The sequence below is a fragment of the Zeugodacus cucurbitae genome, chromosome 5, assembly GCF_028554725.1.
Source record: "Zeugodacus cucurbitae isolate PBARC_wt_2022May chromosome 5, idZeuCucr1.2, whole genome shotgun sequence".
Lineage (NCBI taxonomy): Eukaryota > Metazoa > Arthropoda > Insecta > Diptera > Tephritidae > Zeugodacus > Zeugodacus cucurbitae.
The window spans coordinates 43,553,820-43,573,250 of NC_071670.1; the positions used below are offsets into that span (position 1 = coordinate 43,553,820).

Below are 19,431 nucleotides of genomic sequence, written 5' to 3' on the forward strand. Positions count from 1 at the left end.
CCCTCTTCCTCGGCTTCCAGCAGCGGGTACTGCATCGAATACTTTCAGAGCTGGAGCACTTTCATCCATTTGAATAACATGACCTAGCCAGCGTAGCCGCTGTTTTTTTATTCGCTGGACTATGTCTATGTCGTCGAATAACACATATAGCTCAATTCATTGCCAATTCTTAAGGGACCATAAATCTTCTGCAAAACCTTTCTCTCGAAAACTCCTAGTGCCGTCTCATCGGATGTTGACATCGTCCACGCTTCTGCACCGTAAAGTAGGACGGGAATGATGAGAGACTTGCAGAGTTTGGTTTTTGTTCGTCGAGAGAGGACTTTACTTTTCAATTGCCTACTTAGTCCATAGTAGCACCTGTTGGCAAGAGTGATTCTGCGTTGGATTTCCAGGCTGACATTGTTATTGCTGTTAATGCTGGTTCCCAGGTAGACGAAATTATCTACAACTTCAAAGTTATGACTGTCAACAGTGACGTTGGAGCCAAGACGCGAATGCGCTGACTGTTTGTTTGACGACAGGAGATATTTCGTCTTGTCCTCGTTCACCACCAGACCCATACGCTTCGCTTCCTTATCCAATCTGGAAGAAGCAGAACTAACGGCGCGGGTGTTGTTTCCAATGATATCGATATCATCGGCGTACGCCAGTAGCTGTACACTCTTATAGAAGATTGTACCTTCTCTATTTAGCTCTGCAGCTCGTATTATTTTCTCCAGCATAAGGTTAAAGAAATCACACGATAGTGAGTCACCTTGTCTGAAATCTCGTCTGGTAACGAACGGCTCGGAGAGGTCCTTCCCGATCCTGACGGAGCTTTTGGTGTTGCTCAACGTCAGTTCTGGAAGTTTTACTGTATTTAATAACAGTTTATTTTATATAAAAATATTTTTAGAAAATTATGAATTATGAACTATTTTGAAAACATTAATCACTTTACCTGATTTCTTACAAAGTAATCATCCCGAATGTGGTAAATTAAACACATGTAATGGCAGCACTGAGCTTATAAGCTCTCTTAACAACAAACACCAATATGCTATCTCTTCTCTTTGGCCATTTATTTGTGAGTAGTTAAGTATGGAAGTGTAAATATGGATTTCTCAGAAGCATTCTGCGTTTTGTTTACATTTTAATTCTTCGATTAACCGTTAACTCACATACATATGTACGTAGATAAATATTTATGTAAGTATGTATGGGTTTTCATGATAGTGAGTTAGTAGAATTAAGAATTGTATTTCAGAGAATAGTATTTTTTTTCTATAAAGCGCATGCGTATTCCCTAGAGATTTTTTCTTTGTTGTGCAGTTTAACTCTTTGTCTATACATATAAACCACAATTTTATATGTATAGTATCTGTATGACTATGAAAATCGTTTGTAATAAAAGCATTATTGAACGTTTTTAGGGGTGAGACTTACATACATACATACAATGCAAGTCATTATGGTACTTAGAAGCAATTAGAAAATTTTTATTAGTGTATCCCTAGTGTAAGGAATGGTAGATACTTGTTGTCATTGTTGTTGTAGCGGCATATAAAACATTCCCCGAATAATTTCGAGGAATGTTGTCAATTTGACAGTCCGGCTAAGGACTTTCCTCTTTAGTTCCTCTTTGTATATAATCAGATATCATTTCTATTTCGACGCCGTTATTTGTCTGCCATAGTCACTCGACAAAAATTATTAATGATAGTATAGATAGTCTTATACAATGAATTCCGTCATGGACAAACTGACTTAGAAGCACTGCTGTGAAGAAACATTCTTAAAGATCTTATTTGTCGATCTAACGATCTCCACAGATCTATACCGTTTAAAGTAAGGGTAACTGTAAAAAAAAAACCATCCAACTAATATATCTTTTTATTAAATGATTTGTTGAATCAACAAAGTCACGAGCATATCTTTCTTTCCCGGTAAATAAATAGCATTTCAGCAGTTCACAGTAAAGTGTTAAATTTATAAAAAAACGGCAAACGCTTTCATAGGTAAATAAACAAACTTACTTAATCAGTTGACTTACTACGATCATCGGAATAAAAAAAATTAAATAAGTTGAATCAACAACAACAAGCTATTATATAATACTAATCATTTATTATATTGAAATAGCTTATTCTTCTTCTAGAATTAGTTATCCAACGTTTTTCAGTGTTAGCTCTTACTTGACTTCTAGTGTGTTATATATATGTAGTTCCAAAGTATGCCTAAGCGAATATAGATTTATCTTACCAAGCATCAATCCAATTTTTCTGATATTTTCGTTCGACGCTGGTCTTATTATTCTTTAAAAAATCAGTAATTAATTCCTTATCAGTTGTATTACTTTCTCTGCAGTTGTATTAGTTTCACTTCACTCTGTAGCCTTTACTTTGCGAAATATCCAACTGACTCGCTTCGACTCACCGACGGTATGCTTGTATGCTCTCATATTGCTTCGCATGTATGTATGTTATTTGTTTTTGACTCTCACCGGCAATGCAGTGGGAAAAATCGGGCAAGACTTACTTACTGCAGTTTAAAAGCGTCGTAGTAAATACGTAATTATGAAATAAAAAAGGGGGTTGCCCGAATAAAACCAAATAATGCTGATGAGACAGGTGTTTTCTTCCGAGCATTGCCAAAGAAAATGTCGGCTCTAAAAAACGAGATTTCTCGTGGAGACAAACTTTCGAAAGAATGGCTGACTGTCCTATTTGGTTCAAATCGGGGCGGGGGAAAAAAACCTCTTGTTTTTGTGAACGACCGAGAGAAAGTAAATTAAAACCAGACAAGAAGGCATGGATGACACCGTGACTTAATGATAATGTGACTAAGAGAATTCGTCAACAAATAGAGTTGTAAAATATAAAAATATTATGATTTCTAGACAAAGTACTGCTGAAGTAAGACAACAAACATATGTCGAATTATGTATGTATATACATACATAAAAAGTCATCCGGGACCCAGTACGGGATCTCGACAAACCTTAATCTTATATGGACCAAACTGGCAAATGAGAATGCTGAAGTTGTTATTGTAAAGACTAGGGTTGTTATTGATCTCATTTATCGATAATCCAGATAATACTGGTATAGAATGGTTAACTTTAAGGGAACAAAGAAGTAGTCAGCATCAGGTAAGGGTTAGTTAGAGGTGGGATATATGTTTGAAATATCTACAAGGTTAAGTCTAAATTTCTGTTAGATTAACCTCCTAAGTAGTCATTTATGTGAGAATTCCGTATTTTCTTAGAACGACTCAGTTTGTAGTAGGTGGTTTTGTAAAGGGGTGAGTTTAGTTTGGAGTTTCGAATCATGTCCTGTCGCTAGGGTTAGTTCACCGAAACCATTCCATCAAAATAAAATAGAGAAGTTCACTGTGCAAATCGAGAGGGAGTATGCTTGTCACAATGTATAGGTGTAACTCGAGAGAAGAGGAAGGCTACTGCATGAACTTTTCTGGGTTGAAGGTTTAGGTGAAACCCTTACATACATAGATAAAATATTATAATAATTATACCCTGAACAGACAGGGTATATTCAGTTTGTCACGATGTTTGTAACACCCAGAAGGAAGCGTCGGAGACCCTATAAAGTATATATATAAATGATCAGTATGTTGAGCTGAGTCGATTTAGCCATGTCCGTCTGTATATATACAAACAAGTCCTTCAGATTTTAAGATATCGTTTTGAAAATTTGCAGATGTTATTTTCTTTTCAAGAATCTGCTCATTTGTCGGAACTTCCGATATCGGACCACTATATCATATAGCTGCCATACAAACTGAACGATCGGGATCAAGGGCTTGTATGGAAATTTCCGCATTTTACTACACATCTTCACGAAATTTGGTGTGAGTTATTGTTCATAGAAATAATTTAATCTCCGAAAAAATTTGTTCATATCGTTTCGCTATAGCATATAGCTATATACAAACCGAACGATCGGAATCAATGGCTTGTATGGAAAATTTTCGCATTTGATGTGGTATCTTCACGAAATTTGACATGGATTACTGCTTAAGGTAATAATATAATCTCCGAAGAAATTGTTCAGATCGGGTAACTATATAACCTTAATGTTTCTAGCAAACAACCCGACTAAAAAGAATTGGAAAAATGTATTCTTTTTTTTACTTACTTTTTCTTACGTCTTTAGATTTGCTTAAACACATAGTTACTAAAATAAATGCACCTGTGAAGGGTATATTAACTTCGGTACAGCCGCAGTTAACGTTTTTTATACTCTCGCAACAAATGTTGCTAAAGAGAGTATTATAGTTTTGTTCACATAACGGTTGTTTGTAACACCTAAAACTAAAAGAGTTAGATATAGGGTTATATATACCAAAGTGATCAGGGTGAAGAGTGGAGTTCAAATCCGAATGTCTGTCTGTCCGTCTGTGCAAGCTGTAACTTGAGTAAAAATTAAGATATCTTGATGAAACTTGGCACACTTATTTCTTGGCACCATAGGAAGGTTGCTTTCGAAAATGAGCAAAATCGGACCACTGCCACGCCCACAAAATGGCGAAAACCGAAAACACATAAAGTGACATAACTAAGCCATAAATAAAGCTATGGAAATAAAATTTGGTATGAAGGATCGCACTATGAAGGGGCATATTTGAATGTAATTTTTTTGGGGAAGTGGGCGTGGCCCCGCCCCCAAATAGGTTTTTTGTATATATCTCACAAACCAATAGAGTTATATAAACCAAACTTTCTGCAGTCGTTTTTTTTAGCCACTTCCTAATACAGTCTAAAAATGAAAGAAATCGGATCATAAGCACGCCCACCTCCCATACAAAAGTTAGGTTGAAAATTACTTAAAGTGGGTTAACTCACTAACGAAAAACGTCAGAAACACTAAATTTCATATGAAAAATGGCAGATGAAAGATTAACTCAGATTTTTTCACAAAATGGAAAATGGGCGTGGCGTCGCCCACTTATGGGTCAAAAACCATATCTCAGGAACTACTCGACCGATTTCAATGAAACTTGGTTTGTAATAGTTTCCTTACATCCCAATGATATGTTGTGAAAATAGGCCAAATCGCTTCACAACCACGCCTACTTTCTATATACCAGAACTTTGAAGACGATCTGAATCGTTAACTTTACAATATATAAAGTAAGCGCTAGTGAAGATATCGATGCAGAACTTTGCACAAATACTACGTTTATAGTGTGGCAGCCCCATTCTAAAAATCACCGAAATCGGCCCATAGGATGTCAAGGCCACATATATCGAACCCGAGGACCTCGGTGCTTCTAGTCTAATAGTATGGTTTCCAACTTTCAATGGACTTTATACAATATATAGGACGAATATGTGGGTCAAATTGTGTTTTATATTAATAAAATTAAAGAAATAAATTGCGAGAGTATAAAATGTTCGGTTACACCCGAACTTAGCCCTTTCTTACTTGTTCTTGTTATATTTTTGATTTTTGTTTTTTTGTTTTCAAAATATCCTTTAACCTTAAAAAATCGAAAAATGCCAAATTTCTTGTAATTTCATTTATTTTGATTTATTGTATTCTTTTCACCACAAATATCCGTTTACAATGTAAATTTTACAATACACAATAGTTAACAAAAAGATAAACATAGTAGGCTTTTTCAACTGCAATTTTAACATACAAATACAGCTTTTTTCATTTATGTAGGTATGTATGCATGTTTGTATATAATAATGTTGTTAATTCTAATACAGTATGCTTTGTAGTGGGGGTTTCAAACCGAAAGTAGCTTGGGCAGCAATGGCCACAAATTCGAATACAGCTATATACATATACATATGTAAATTAATAGCTCCATTTATTATTTTTTTTTTTGGAAATTTGCAACAGTGAACAGTTTTATGTAGTTATGCAGCCATATAGCTCATACAAATATGCACAGATATATATTGGATTGCATGTTTTTTTTTGTAATTTTTAATTGATATTTTATTATTTTTTTTATTTCTGATTTTGTGTATTTTGTTTAGCACTTGTTATTTTTTTGTTTTTGTATTTTTTTGCAGCCAAGTTTGTTTTTTGTTATATAAATATAGCGATGTTTGTTTGTATGTATGGTTGTAAGTGTGTTTGTATGCTTCTACTTATGCCAAAATATGGTTTGAATCTCTTTATTTATACTATTTTGTTTTTGTTGTTATTTTTTCATTTTTTTGTTGCTTCTTTCTTTCTTTTTACTTTGCGTATATTTCCATGAAAATATATGTTTGTTTGTATGTTTTTTGGTTTATGCTTGTGAATAAATATATATGTATTTTCTTTTCGCACCTATGTATTCCAAATATCATTTCTCTGCTTCATTTATATGTATGTAATTTGCTTAAATGCTTGTAAATATTCACTTGTATAATTTTTTGTTTGTAAATATTCAACAGCTTTTCTTAAACTTAACAACTTGCTATTTCTTATACACTTGTATATTTGTTGTTACTTTTTTGGTTTTGCTTTTTGCTTTTGCATTTGTATTTGTTTTGTTTTTCTTTTTGTATTTGTATTATTTTTTTCAATTTCATGTGTACTTTGAAACGTTGATTTTGCGCCTTTGGAAACTGCAATCTGCAACAGCTTCAATTAGCTAACAACAACAACAGTTGTTGAACTGTCAAATTTGATTTGCAAAATAAGCGTTATACATACATATACATATATAATAATTAATTAAACAATTACTTTTTGTTTTTGGTTCATTGGAAAACAGTTTTTTATGAAATTTTTTGAATATTGTAACAGCTGGTCACTCAATTTTATTTTATTTGTTGCCATATTTGAGCCAAACACAAATCGGATTTCTCAACTGTCTTTTGTACTTAAACTGTAAAGTACAGTTATTATATTTGTATTCTGATGAAAACTGTTTATTCATAGTTAAAAATCGACTGTGTAGAAGAGAAAGGATATATGGCTACGAAGCGGTTGTAAATTGTAACCGAACATAACCTAAAAATACAGTTGAACGTGCATAACTCGAATTCTTGAATTGTCAATAGAACTTAAATTACCAGTAACTCGGAAGTCTCTCTAATTCGAAGTTTTTTTTGTGGATTATGGTGATTCGAGTTAGGGTAGCTGAAGTCTATTCGAAAAAAAAATTTTTTTTTTTGAAAAATATAATTATTTATCATAATCTGGTAACGCCGCAATTTTCTTTTATCAGCATTATCTTTTCATTAAAAAAAACTGTAAAATTTGGTCCGAAATTTAAACATTTTTCCGTATTTTATTCCATTAAACCCTTTAGGAAACTCTAAATACAAATATTTATCTGAAATATATGATATTGAAGTCCTATATATGCATTCGATTTTTTATTTAGGAATTCGATTTTTAATAGCACAAAAAATACTTATGAATACGTCTAGAATACGCTAATCGCAACAAAACAAATTTTACTTTGTATCAGGATCAGAAGAGTACTGTGTAGATCTATAACCTCAATTGTTAAGACCTGAAATAGGTGAATGCTCTGGCGGTTAGGCTAATCAGTTAGCTTCGACTGTGTAGATCAGCAGATAATATTTATATTATCTAAATTATTATTTAAAGGAACAAAGTATGTTTTATTTAAGGAACTAAATTCTGGTAAGTGTTGTGAACCCTATCTTATCTGGGACAGAACTATAACCACAGCAGCCTGCAACAAAAATACTAGATTTCTTTAAAGAAAACTTGGAAAATAAACAACACTGAACTTCAATTAGAAAGGTCATATTCATGAGATTTCACTCAAGAGATTACAGGAGTTTAGTTTTTCATAAAAAATATTTACTTTTCAAACTAAGAGATTTCTAAAATTGTTTTTCTATACTTCAGTTATGCTTTCTTGAGTATGTTAGCTTACAAAAGCTTTTACAATAATTTCTATCAAAAACTTTTACCACATATATGTAATATAATATATATAAGAAACCTAATATCCAATAATTAATCATAATTAAAAATACCTTAATTACCGATCATCTTTTTATAATAAATAAAGAACAATTTTCGAACATAATTTTCCCAATATACCTCTTTTGTAAAGCTGTTCAGCCTTTGTTATGAGTGTTGTGTTCTTTTAGAAAAGTCTTAAAATAAATAATATTAGATTTTTCAATTGATTTAACCCTAAACGTCCAAATTAAATAATATTTATTTCATTAATAATCGAATACTGCCATAATACCGTGCTAAAGTGCTAAAATCAAATACTTGAATAAAGACAATCAATAAACAGTTGAACGTCCTTAACTTGAGTTCTCCATAACTCGAACTCTTGAATTGGCAATAGAAGTCAAATTTCATATAAATTACCTTCTGTAACTCGGAAGTCTCTCAAACTCGAAGTGTTTTTGTGGATTATGGTGATTCGAGTTAGAGAAGTTCTACTGCAGTTTGAATTAACTGAATACGAAAACTTCTATCAAAATGTTGCCTACATTTGCGCACGCAGTAAAAAATCGAACAGAACGGAAACAAAACACACGTAGTTTTCAAGCAAATAGTAATAATTGAACCGCAATTGTTTTTTATTCGAAAAAAATACTGATTATAAACTGCTACTGAAACGTTGCCTACATTTGCGCGCGCAGAGTTAAAAAAATATATAATCGATACTCAAAACGAACAAAAAACAAAACTCAGGCACCAAGCAAACCTAACGAAAACCTAACCTAACCTAAAAACATAAACTAAACCCAAGATTTTTTTTTATTTAATTAAACGTGGAATAAATGTGTCTATTAGTTTAGATATTACGCGTAACCGTTATAAATTGTTTCCGCACATATTTTATCAATTTATTTTTGACACTTCTTTTTTGCAAAATCTCTTATTAAGCTCAGAATAGCTGTAAGAAAAATCAAAATCTATGAATATTCACATGTTTATGTTGCATATTTGAGTGAAATATTACTGTTCATTTTGTATAGTCTACTTTTAGGCAGCTTATAAAAATTCACCTGAGAACTAATATCGTAAGGTTTGAAGTACTAGTATGCGTATTGAAATGAAAAGAAACACGCGAAATTTTATTTATTAAAATGTGTGAAGTTCACTGCTTTTGTTTAGTACAATTGGCTAACACTTACGGCTAAAAAACTACGTACAACAAATTTGTCAGCATATTATTGTTATTTTCTTTTCTTTTATTTTTATTTTTATTTTTTTATTTTTTGTTTTATACCTTAAACACACACATAAATGCAAAATGCTTTTCGAACGCTATCACGATGAAAGAGAGATCTAATAGTAACATGCTTTTTAGTTTAGTCATAAAGTTTTTTTTTTTTTATTTTTGCTAAATTTTAATTGAATTGCGTATGTAAATATGTAGTTGAGTTTTTGAAAAAAGAAAAATATTTTTTTTTATCTTTTGTGATTTTTATATATGTATTTGCTTAAACAGCCTAGTTCAAATTTTTTTTCACTTCAGCTTTTGATTAAACACATATGCGTCGACAGTTTTCCTTAAATGGAAGTTTTCGAAGACATCGCAAGCATTGTAGGTTTGTAGCTTTTTTTTAATGGAAATATTTAATTGTATTTTTCTTTAAATTTACAACAAAGTATATATGCATGTATGTATAATAAAATGTAGCGTTTAAATCGCTTTTAGATTGTTTTTGCCTTTTTCAAGTTTTTTTTGTAGATATTTTCTTTAGCGTAATTTGTTTCACAGTTTAGTTGACTCATATAAATTTATATATTTTTTTCAAATATTTTTTTTTTAGAAATATCCAATTAAATTTAGCTTTATGTATGTACTTAGTTAATTTGAGTGACTTTATTTATATATATAGTATATATAGTCTAATAAATACAATTTGAACTTTGTTCTTTGTCATATGTTTTGTGTGTATGTATGTATATTACATGTAGGTATGTGAGTATGTATTTTGTTTTTTTTTTTGCTTTTTTAATACTACATTTCAGTTACATTTATATGTATGTATTTATGTAAATATGTATGTACGCTTCTCTGCACATTTTTTCTTTTTGTTTTGCTTTAAAATTTATAACTTTAATTTCTCAAAAATACTTTTTGAAGCAATATTTTTATTTTTCATTTTGTTCTTTGCTCAAATTGTTCGCAATTTACAATTTTTTTTTTGTTTTTAGTTTGTTTAAATCCATTTAACATACATACATTTATTATTTAGGTAGATTGAAACACCATCATACAACAGGAGGAAACAGTCTTTCTAGCCAGGTACCTATAAGATGCAAATACAAAGTAGTCTTTCAATGCATTTTCTGAAATAAAATAATTCAGTTATAATTTTGTGTTGGTGGGGGTCAAAAATTGCTTAAAAGAAATTAAATAGTGCAAGGGGCATGTATTTTTTAAATAATTTTAATATATTTTCATTAAAGTAATTCCATATAACGTTTGCTTCGGATCACTAACACCCTTGACTATGTTATTTATGCTCATCTAAAGCTATAATGTTTCACTGTATCTCAAAGATTATTATTTTTCGAGTGTCTATATTTCTAATTCCAATAAGTTCTTCACCTAAATCTAGATTGATGTCGTACTTGAGGGATTATAGCAAATTTTATTTTATATAAAAGTGTAAAATATTATGTTATCTATTTTTTATGGAACTTTCAACTCTTTTTTGCCACAATTTCGGTTTTTCAGAAAGCTCGTTAGGTTGTGTTCAGTTACCATATATATTATCAATTCATCGACTCAGATAGCCGTTTTTTATACTCTCGCAACAAAAGATGCTAAGAGAGTATTGTAGTTTTGTTCACATAACGGTTGTTTGTAAGTCATAAAACTAAACGAGTTAGATATAGTGTTATATATATCAAAATTATCAGGGTGACGAGACGAGTCAAAATCCGAATGTCTGTCTGTCCGTCCGTCCGTGCATCGGATAACTTGAGTAAAAATTGAGATATCTTGATGAAACTTGGCACACTTATTTCTTGGCACCATAGGAAGGTTGCTTTCGAAAATGAGCAAAATCGGACCACTGCCACGCCCACAAAATGGCGAAAACCGAAAACACATAAAGTGCCATAACTAAGCCATAAATAAAGCTAAGGAAATAAAATTTGGTATGAAGGATCGCACTGTGAAGGGGCACATTTGGATGTAATTTTTTTTGGGAAGTGGGCGTGGCCCCGCCCCCAAATCGGTAATTTGTATATATCTCGCAAACCAATAGAGCTATATAAACCAAACTTTCTGCAGTCGGTTCTCTTACGTATCCCACCACACACCATGAAATTAATTGAAATCGGATAATAACCACGCCCACCTCCCATACAAAGGTTAGGTTGAAAATTACTAAAAATGAGTTTACTCAGTAACAAAAAAGCCAGAAACACTAAATTTCACATAAGAAATGGCTGATGTAAGCTGCACTGAAATGGGCGTGGCATCGCCCACTTAACTTATAAAGTAAGCACCAGTGAAGATATCGGTGCAGAACTTTGCACAAATACTACGTTTGTAGTGTGGCAGCCCCATTATAAAAATCGCCAAAATCGGTTTTCAAGGCCCCATATATCGAACATGAGGACCTCGGTGCTTCTAACTTAATATTAGGGTTTCCAACTTTCAATGGACTTTATACAATATATATGAGGAATATGTGGGTCAAATTGTGTATTATATAATATTAATAATGTTAAATAAATAAATTGCGAGAGTATAAAATGTTCGGTTACACCCGAACTTAGCCCTTCCTTACTTGTTTTCACTCAAAAAGATCCGAATGCACGCGGCTCCGGTCGTCATTGAAATGCAGACACTATAAGAACTGTGTCACCTTATAAATAATATTGTATATTATTGAAAAAGCTGTTAGGAAGCTTCACAAATCCCCATTCACAAGGACTTCACAAGTCCCCATACTAACGAAATTTATTAGGTTTTATGCTTTCAGTTGAGCTGATGGACCGGAATCGTATTCACGGCAAGCCTTTTTGAAAATTTGACAATTATTAGTATTGTTTTTATGTTCTTGAGCTGATTTTACAGATTAGACATTGTACGTCTAGCATAGTACGTAGTCAGGTATTCAATAAAAATATGGCTACATACCTCTTAAGAAAATCAAAATTTTCCCCATTTTCCCGCACCTCAACATATTTAACCCCAGATAAATGATCAGGTGATAGGCATAGATCTCAAGCAGACATAACAAACAGAGAAAGAGTGTTCTCTTGCTTCAGCAATATTTAGAAATCTGTAAATCGTCTAAAGACTAATAGCCTTTTCACACAGGAGCTAATGGATCAATTAACCGGACTCTGTTCGATTAAAACACTGATTTAGCATACAAAATAAAAATCTTCGTTATTTTTTATTTGAATTTTAATCGACTTGAAAATTAAATGCAACTCTGCGACAAAGATTTTTGTAATTATATATATGTTCTTTGTTTGTACACGATGGTAGATGTCGCTGCTAAAAATTAGCAATCAGCTGATGAAACTTACCAACTTCTTATGAAAAGCAAAAACAAAAATGTGTAACAGCTGATCGGTTATCGAGTAGCCAGCAGTGTGAAGGACAAAAACTGGTTTTCTAATCAAAATTTTAATTGATTTGCCTGTGTGAAAAGGCTATAAGGTCAAATAGTTTGTTCAATTCTCCTTTCTGTATCTATCTTGCCAGTTCTTATCGTAGAAGAAATGCATTTGAGTCATTATTTTGTACTCTTTTTTAGTTATTATCATCCTACCTATAATATATAATTTTTTTAATCTAAACTTTTCTTTCTGTTTCTTCCAGCTTATTTGTAAGGTAAGTGAAAATGTATTCATAAATAATTTATTTTCATTAAAAATGTTCTTTAAATATCAATAATTATAGTGAACTATTGCTCAAGACACCCGTGTATAGTGTTCGATAGTGTAAAAGAATATATTCCATGAGAATGGGATTATTAATTTTATATTTGTAGTTTTTTTCTAATCATCCATTGCTTAGACTGTTAGCTCTCATTAGTTAACAGGTGTTAGGACCCTCGAATATTACCCTTTACTACTTTTTCATCCAAATATCTGTTTTTTACAGGCAAATTCGATTGTATTATCGACCTGGAATACTTGTTGATCTCTTTATCATCGATTTCTGGTAAATTTTATTCAGTTGGGATCCTTCATTTAAATCGGGAAATAATTTAAATCAACTTGGGTATATGAAATCCCGATACCGAGTACTTATATAGTGTATATGTGATCACTGAATTCATTTTTACTAGAATGTTACTATAACATTCCTCAGACTTTCATTTTTATCCATATCTCTAATGATTATCGGCGAATTCGATTGTAATATAAGCCTAAAACACTTATTGATCTCTTTACTATTGATATCTGGTACATTTCATTCAGTTGGGATCCTTTCTTTAAATCGGGAAATAATTTTAATCAACCGAGCTATCTGAAATCTCGAGTACTTATTTAGAGTATACTCGTATATGGTCACTGAGTTCATTTTTACTTAACTCTCAATATTTCAACTCATTATTAAATACTTTAAATATATATTTTCTTCGACAGAAATCACTCATTATCCAACTGGAGTTCCTTTGTAATGTTTTTTATAGCTTCTTAAACGTTTTTTTGAGCTTTTAATTAAGATACTTTAAGTAAATAAATTTCTTTATAATGTTTATAGATTCATTATAGTTACTGTAATTTTTAAATGTTATTTTGAATTCCTGTTATCAAATAGTATCTTCCTTGAAGCTTTATATAGAGCTTTTACAGAGCTTTCATTATATGGAGCTTTCACTGAATAAGCTTCGATATATTGAACTTTTGCTTTGTTAAGCTGACTATTTAATATAATTTTCTAAGCTAAGCTTCTAATGAATGAATTACTTATTATCCAAATGGAGTGCTTTTGTAGGGTTTTGTAACTTTTTAATGTTCCTTTCAGCTTTCAAATAAAGATTATTTAAGTTTATACTTTATTATGTTTATATATTCATTTGAATTACTGTAATATTTAAATCTTTTCTTGAATCCTACAATCAACTATTGGCTTTCTAAGTTTTCTATAAAGCTTTTATAGAGCTTTCATTATATAAAACTTTCATTGTATTACGATGACTATCTAATGATATAATTCTATAAGCTAAACCCTTCTAATAATTATATTCACTGACTTATCTCACCTTACTTACGTTTTGAAAATAATTTAGCGATCCGAGTCTTAAAATATTTAGTATATGTATAAAGTGATTTTATCAAATAATAACTTAAACTATTGTCCACTTACCTCGTGACACATTAGGCGTAATTTCGTAAATTTTTGTTTTCTTGTTCTAACATTTCTTTGCATTATTTGCATTGCTGTTACTGTTTTAGTACTAGTAGCAATGCGCTGCACTAAGTAGTCGCAAATGAGTGGGTGGGTTAGTGTACATACAGTGCTGTCTGTACCCCCTTACGCTTCATCACAATTTTACACTAAATCTCTGCGCACTAAGTGAAGCCGTTCTCTTCATATATATACTATATATATATATGGTATATATATTTACTTATATACTTTATGTATTGTAGTTGTATAGCTATGCATAGTAGATAGTTAAGCTTTATTTGGTTTTTGTTTTTTGTGATTTCTGCTACGCATCCTTTTTGACTCCCTTCTGACTTTTGTATATAGTAAGTACACTAAATGAGCACTAAACTGCTGCGTTGACTAAGACTAAGCTCTAATGATGCTCTTCGTAATTGTGGAGGGGCATTAATATTACTCGTTTCTAGTTTCATTAGGTCTAAGCTAAATGCCGCTAAAGCGTTTTTGGTTAGACTTGTGACATGCGTGCGGGCGGAAAAGTAGAGGCGTCGTTGATGAGAGCGACTTTTTGACATTTCTTTTGTTTCACTTTATCTTTGTTATTGTTCTCTTTGGCTTTCCATTGGCAGCTCGGCAATGTTGGACGTTACTCTATGCAATTACAATTAGTTTTTGCTGCCTTTTACTCTGCAAGCTGTGTTCGCGCATGCGCAACTATTGCAATTCATCTTTCTGCTTACTCTTTCTTCTTACTCTTTTCTCTAATTATTTTAGTGTAGATTCAGATAGGTTTTCCGCTTCAGATAGCCACTTCGTATGGGTGATGATAGTCCAGTTTCGTTGCTATTGTTGTTGTTTATTTTATTTAGTTTTTTTTTGCAATAATTTTTTCATTATTATTGTTGTTGTTGTGTAGGTATTTGATTTTTGATGATTTTTTGATGCAGGCGAGTTAGGGTAGTTACATATTTGTTATGCATATGCAGTGGTGATGAATAGGCAGAGATAGCATAAAAGATAAATTCAAATAAAAATTTCATTGAGTATAGAAGCTTCAATGGCATTTAGTGGTAGTTTATAGCGCTATAGGTGATTCATATAGTATATGTAAGTCAAGATTTTGCCAATTAAACATAAAGTAATCGTTTTTTTTTTGGTTAGTATTATTTTCTTATTGCACAACAACAATTTTGCTAATTTGAAACGGCTAATTTGTGAGTGATTTGGATCATTTAATGTTTTTTTTTATTTTTTTTTTTAGGTTAGTTTGAGAGATTTCATTTTAATTTTTTTTTATTTATTTTTTGTGTATATTTTAGAAATTTGGATACAAATTTTAGATTAAATTTTGGTTTAAATTAAATTTATAAATTTTATGAAGTTATATTTTTATAATAATTTAATTTTTATTTTTTTTCAATTATTTATATTTTTTTGTTTAGAAATTAGATATATTTTTATAATAACTTAATTTATTGGCTTCCGTTAATTATTTTTTTTTCAAAATAAATTTTTTTTAATTTTTGTTTTATTTATATATTATTTTGTTGTTTCTTATTATTTTTTTTAATTTTTTAGCTTTACACTTTTTATTTATTTTCAACAAATTTTTTAATATCAATTTTTTTTTACCTATTTTGATATTAAAAATATAATTTTTTTAAACAATTATTTAATTTTTTTCTTTGTTTTTAAACTGTTTTCTTAATAATTATATTTTTTGTTTAATTTTTTGGTTTTAAATTTTTATTTATATTTTTTAATAATTATTTTATTTTTAATTTTTAATATTATGTACTTTTTTTAACTAATTTTTTAATAACTAATTTTATTTTTTTAATTTTTTGATTTTAAGTTTTAATTTTTTTTTAAACAATTATTTAATTTTTATTTCTTTTTTAGTTTTTTTAATAATTATATTTTTTGTTTAATTTTTTGGTTTTAAATTTTTATTTAAATTTTTTAATAATTATTTTATTTTTTTTTCAACAAATTTTTTAATATATATTTTTTTTAATTTTTTGATTTTAAAAATATAATTTTTTTAAACAATTATTTAATTCTTTTCTTTGTTTTTAAACTTTTTTTTTAATAAATATATTTTTTGTTTAATTTTTTGGTTTTAAATTTTTATTTATATTTTTTAATAATTATTTTATTTTTAATTTTTAATATTATGTATTTTTTTAACTTTTTTTTTAAACAATTATTTAATTTTTATTTCTTTTTTAGTTTTTTTTGATAATTATATTTTTTGTTTAATTTTTTGGTTTTAAATTTTTATTTAAATTTTTTAATAATTATTTTCTTTTTAGTTTTTAATATTATGTATTTTTTTCAACTAATTTTTTAATAATTAATTTTTTTTTTAATTTTTTGATTTTAAATTTTATATTTTTTTAAACAATTAATATTTTTTTTTTTAAACTAATTATTTTAATAATTATATTTTTTGTTTAATTTTTTGGTTTTAAATTTTTATTTTTATTTTTCAATAATTATTATTAATTATTTTTTTTTTAATTTTTTTTTCAACTAATTTTTTAATAATAAAATTTAATGTTTTAAATCTTTTAATTCTTTTAAACAATTATTTATTTTTTTTTTATTTTTTTCAAACAAATTTTTTAATAATTATATTTTTTGTTTAATTTTTTGGCTTTAAATTTTGATTTATATTTCTTAATAAATGTTTTTTTTTAATTTTTGATTATTAAATATTTTTTAGAATCTGGTTTTTTAATATATATAAATATTTAATAAGTGTTATCGAACTAAAAACTCTTTTATAAAAGCAAAATAGCCAACATTTACCATTTTTATTGTGTTTTGATTTATTTGCTTGTTGCTTTGTTTGTGGTTTTTTTGGTTAATTTTTTTGTTAGTACTTTCTGAAAATCCATTTCGCAAACTATTGTTTGTTGGTGAATGCGTGATTAAGGTGTGTCATACGCAGTTTACATTAAAGCATCCGCTTGCTCATGCAGCCTAAATACACAAGAAACAGCACACAAATTGTTTGAGGTTAAGATGGAGGTGTGGTGATTTTTAGTAGTGATAGTAGCAGATAGTGGCAGTGAAAAAAAAAATTAAAATAATATTTTTGAGAAAAGAAAATAAAATTAAATTTTTGAAAAAAATTAAAATTAAATTTTGAAAAAAAATTTAAAATAAAATTTTCGAAAAAAAAAATTTTAAATAAAATAAAATTTTTGAAAATAAAAAATTAAATTAAATTAAAAAAAAATTAAATTAAATTTAACAAAAAAAAAATTTTGATAAAATTTTTGAAAATTAAAATTTTGAAAAAGAAAAAAATATTTTTTTGAAAGTGAATTTCATTAGAGTAGATATTGTTGGAAATAATGTTGATTATTGTATATTTGTATTTGGTTTTTATTATACATTTTTTGATATTTTTTGTGATGGTGAAAGCGTTTGCAGTGTCCATTTCAAACACATTTGTATCAGGCAAACGAAAGTCAATGTTTCGAAAATGAAATCCAAAGAGAAACAATATAAAAAGAAACATATCATAAATTCAAATTCCATAATAATATTTTCATTTGCATGGGTTAATCATTATTTAATACATACAACATATTTATATATACACATAATCAATAACTACATATATATAGTATGTATAACAATTAGTCTAAATATGTGTTAGTGTTTCATTAATATACTAAAGGTTTATAATTTCCATTAAATAATTGCATATATTTATTAATAATTTTATTTAATATTATAATTATATTTTTAAAATAAAGCAAATAAATCCAACAAACTCGCCGTGTTAGTAATATGCAATACAGTTATATATATTGGTTATATATATTTTCAGCGTCAAGGCACCTGTACATATATGTATGTATGTATGCAAATTAGTAGCTAAAACGTTAGTGTGTTTTTCTCAGTTTCATTCGTCTGCGTTTGGTTCATATGTATTGCTGTGCAACCAAAGTGTAATTATTTCGTAACAAAAAAGAGAAATGAAATTAATTTGTGTTATTTTTTTGGCGCCAAAAATTTATTTCAAATCACAATCAAACAAAAGCAATTACAAATTAGGTGTTAATGTAGTTTATTTTAATTGCATGAAACATAAAATAATCCAAAAACTCAAACGTAAACAGAACGCAATTCAATTAACAGTCAATTCAATGCATTTCACATACTTACTCACATACAGATTTACCAATGCACATATACATACATACACATACATATTTCAATGCATACAGCTGAGTGTGTGCGTATTAACAGTACAACTAGTGATGTGTTTACAGAGTAGTATTCGACGTGGTCACAAGGAAATTTATAGTTTTGATATTAATAATTTTGGTCGTACACGGCGTATGAGTAACATTTAAACTGACTGCATACGGTATGAGCTAGGAATGTGATTTTAGAACCAAATTTTTTGCAAACATAAATATATTATTTAGAATTACTTTAAATAATTATCTTTAATTTGAATGTTATATCAAAAATTCTGAATTTACAAAAAATTTATTCTTCGAAAAAATTTCGAAATTTTCTAAAGGGTTTTTCAAATGGGTCGTTACAAAAGTAGACCAATAGGGACAGCATACGTCGCCATATTTTTTTCCCGCTCTTTTGACATTTCTCTTCAGTAAGGTTTGCCATTTCATCATGGAAAGATATACGATCCAACAACGAGTCGAAGTTATTAAAATTTACTACCGAAATTCGGAGGCAGTGGCCTCAACTTTAAGAGCGCTACATCCAATTTATGGTCGTCATAATCGTTCTGTCAGATCCACAAATGAGCGTTTAAAAATGTTCCTATGCCAGTGAGACAAGGAAAAGCTTGTAGTGTGGAGAATATTGCTGCCGTTAGCTCATCAATTCAGGAAGATTCAAATCAGTATCTCACACATCGTTCTCAAGCGTTGGGTACCTCTGTGACGTCGTTGTAGCGAATTTTGCCAAAAGATCTTGGCATACATCCTTATAAGATCAAATTAACGCAAGAACTGAAGCCGCTTGAATACCAGAATCGTCGTATGTTGGTGAACGACAATTTGAAAATGATCCGAATTTTCATCGAAAAATCAACTTCAGCGATAAGGCTCATTTCTGGCTGAATGGCTTCGTCAATAAGCAAAATATTCGTTATTGGTCAGG

General features: G+C 29.4%; 1 protein-coding gene across 6 annotated transcripts in view; it reads right to left on the bottom strand.

The window, feature by feature from the left end:
* Nucleotides 1-9,136: 9,136 nt before the first annotated feature.
* The window catches only part of LOC105218153 (protein retinal degeneration B), a 49,009-nt gene continuing 38,714 nt past the window's right edge, over nt 9,137-19,431 (bottom strand). For 3 of the 6 annotated variants that reach the window (XM_011193563.3, XM_011193567.3, XM_029044014.2), the window contains 2 exons: nt 14,254-15,120; nt 9,137-10,256 (listed from right to left, as the gene is read on the bottom strand). In XM_011193563.3, the coding sequence (XP_011191865.1) occupies nt 15,048-15,120 (73 nt within the window). In that variant the 3' untranslated portion in view covers nt 9,137-10,256; nt 14,254-15,047. Of the gene's footprint in view, nt 10,257-14,253; nt 15,121-17,091; nt 17,266-19,431 lie in introns of all 6 variants that reach the window. The other 3 variants (XM_054230893.1, XM_054230890.1, XM_054230891.1) reach the window with 2 other exon arrangements.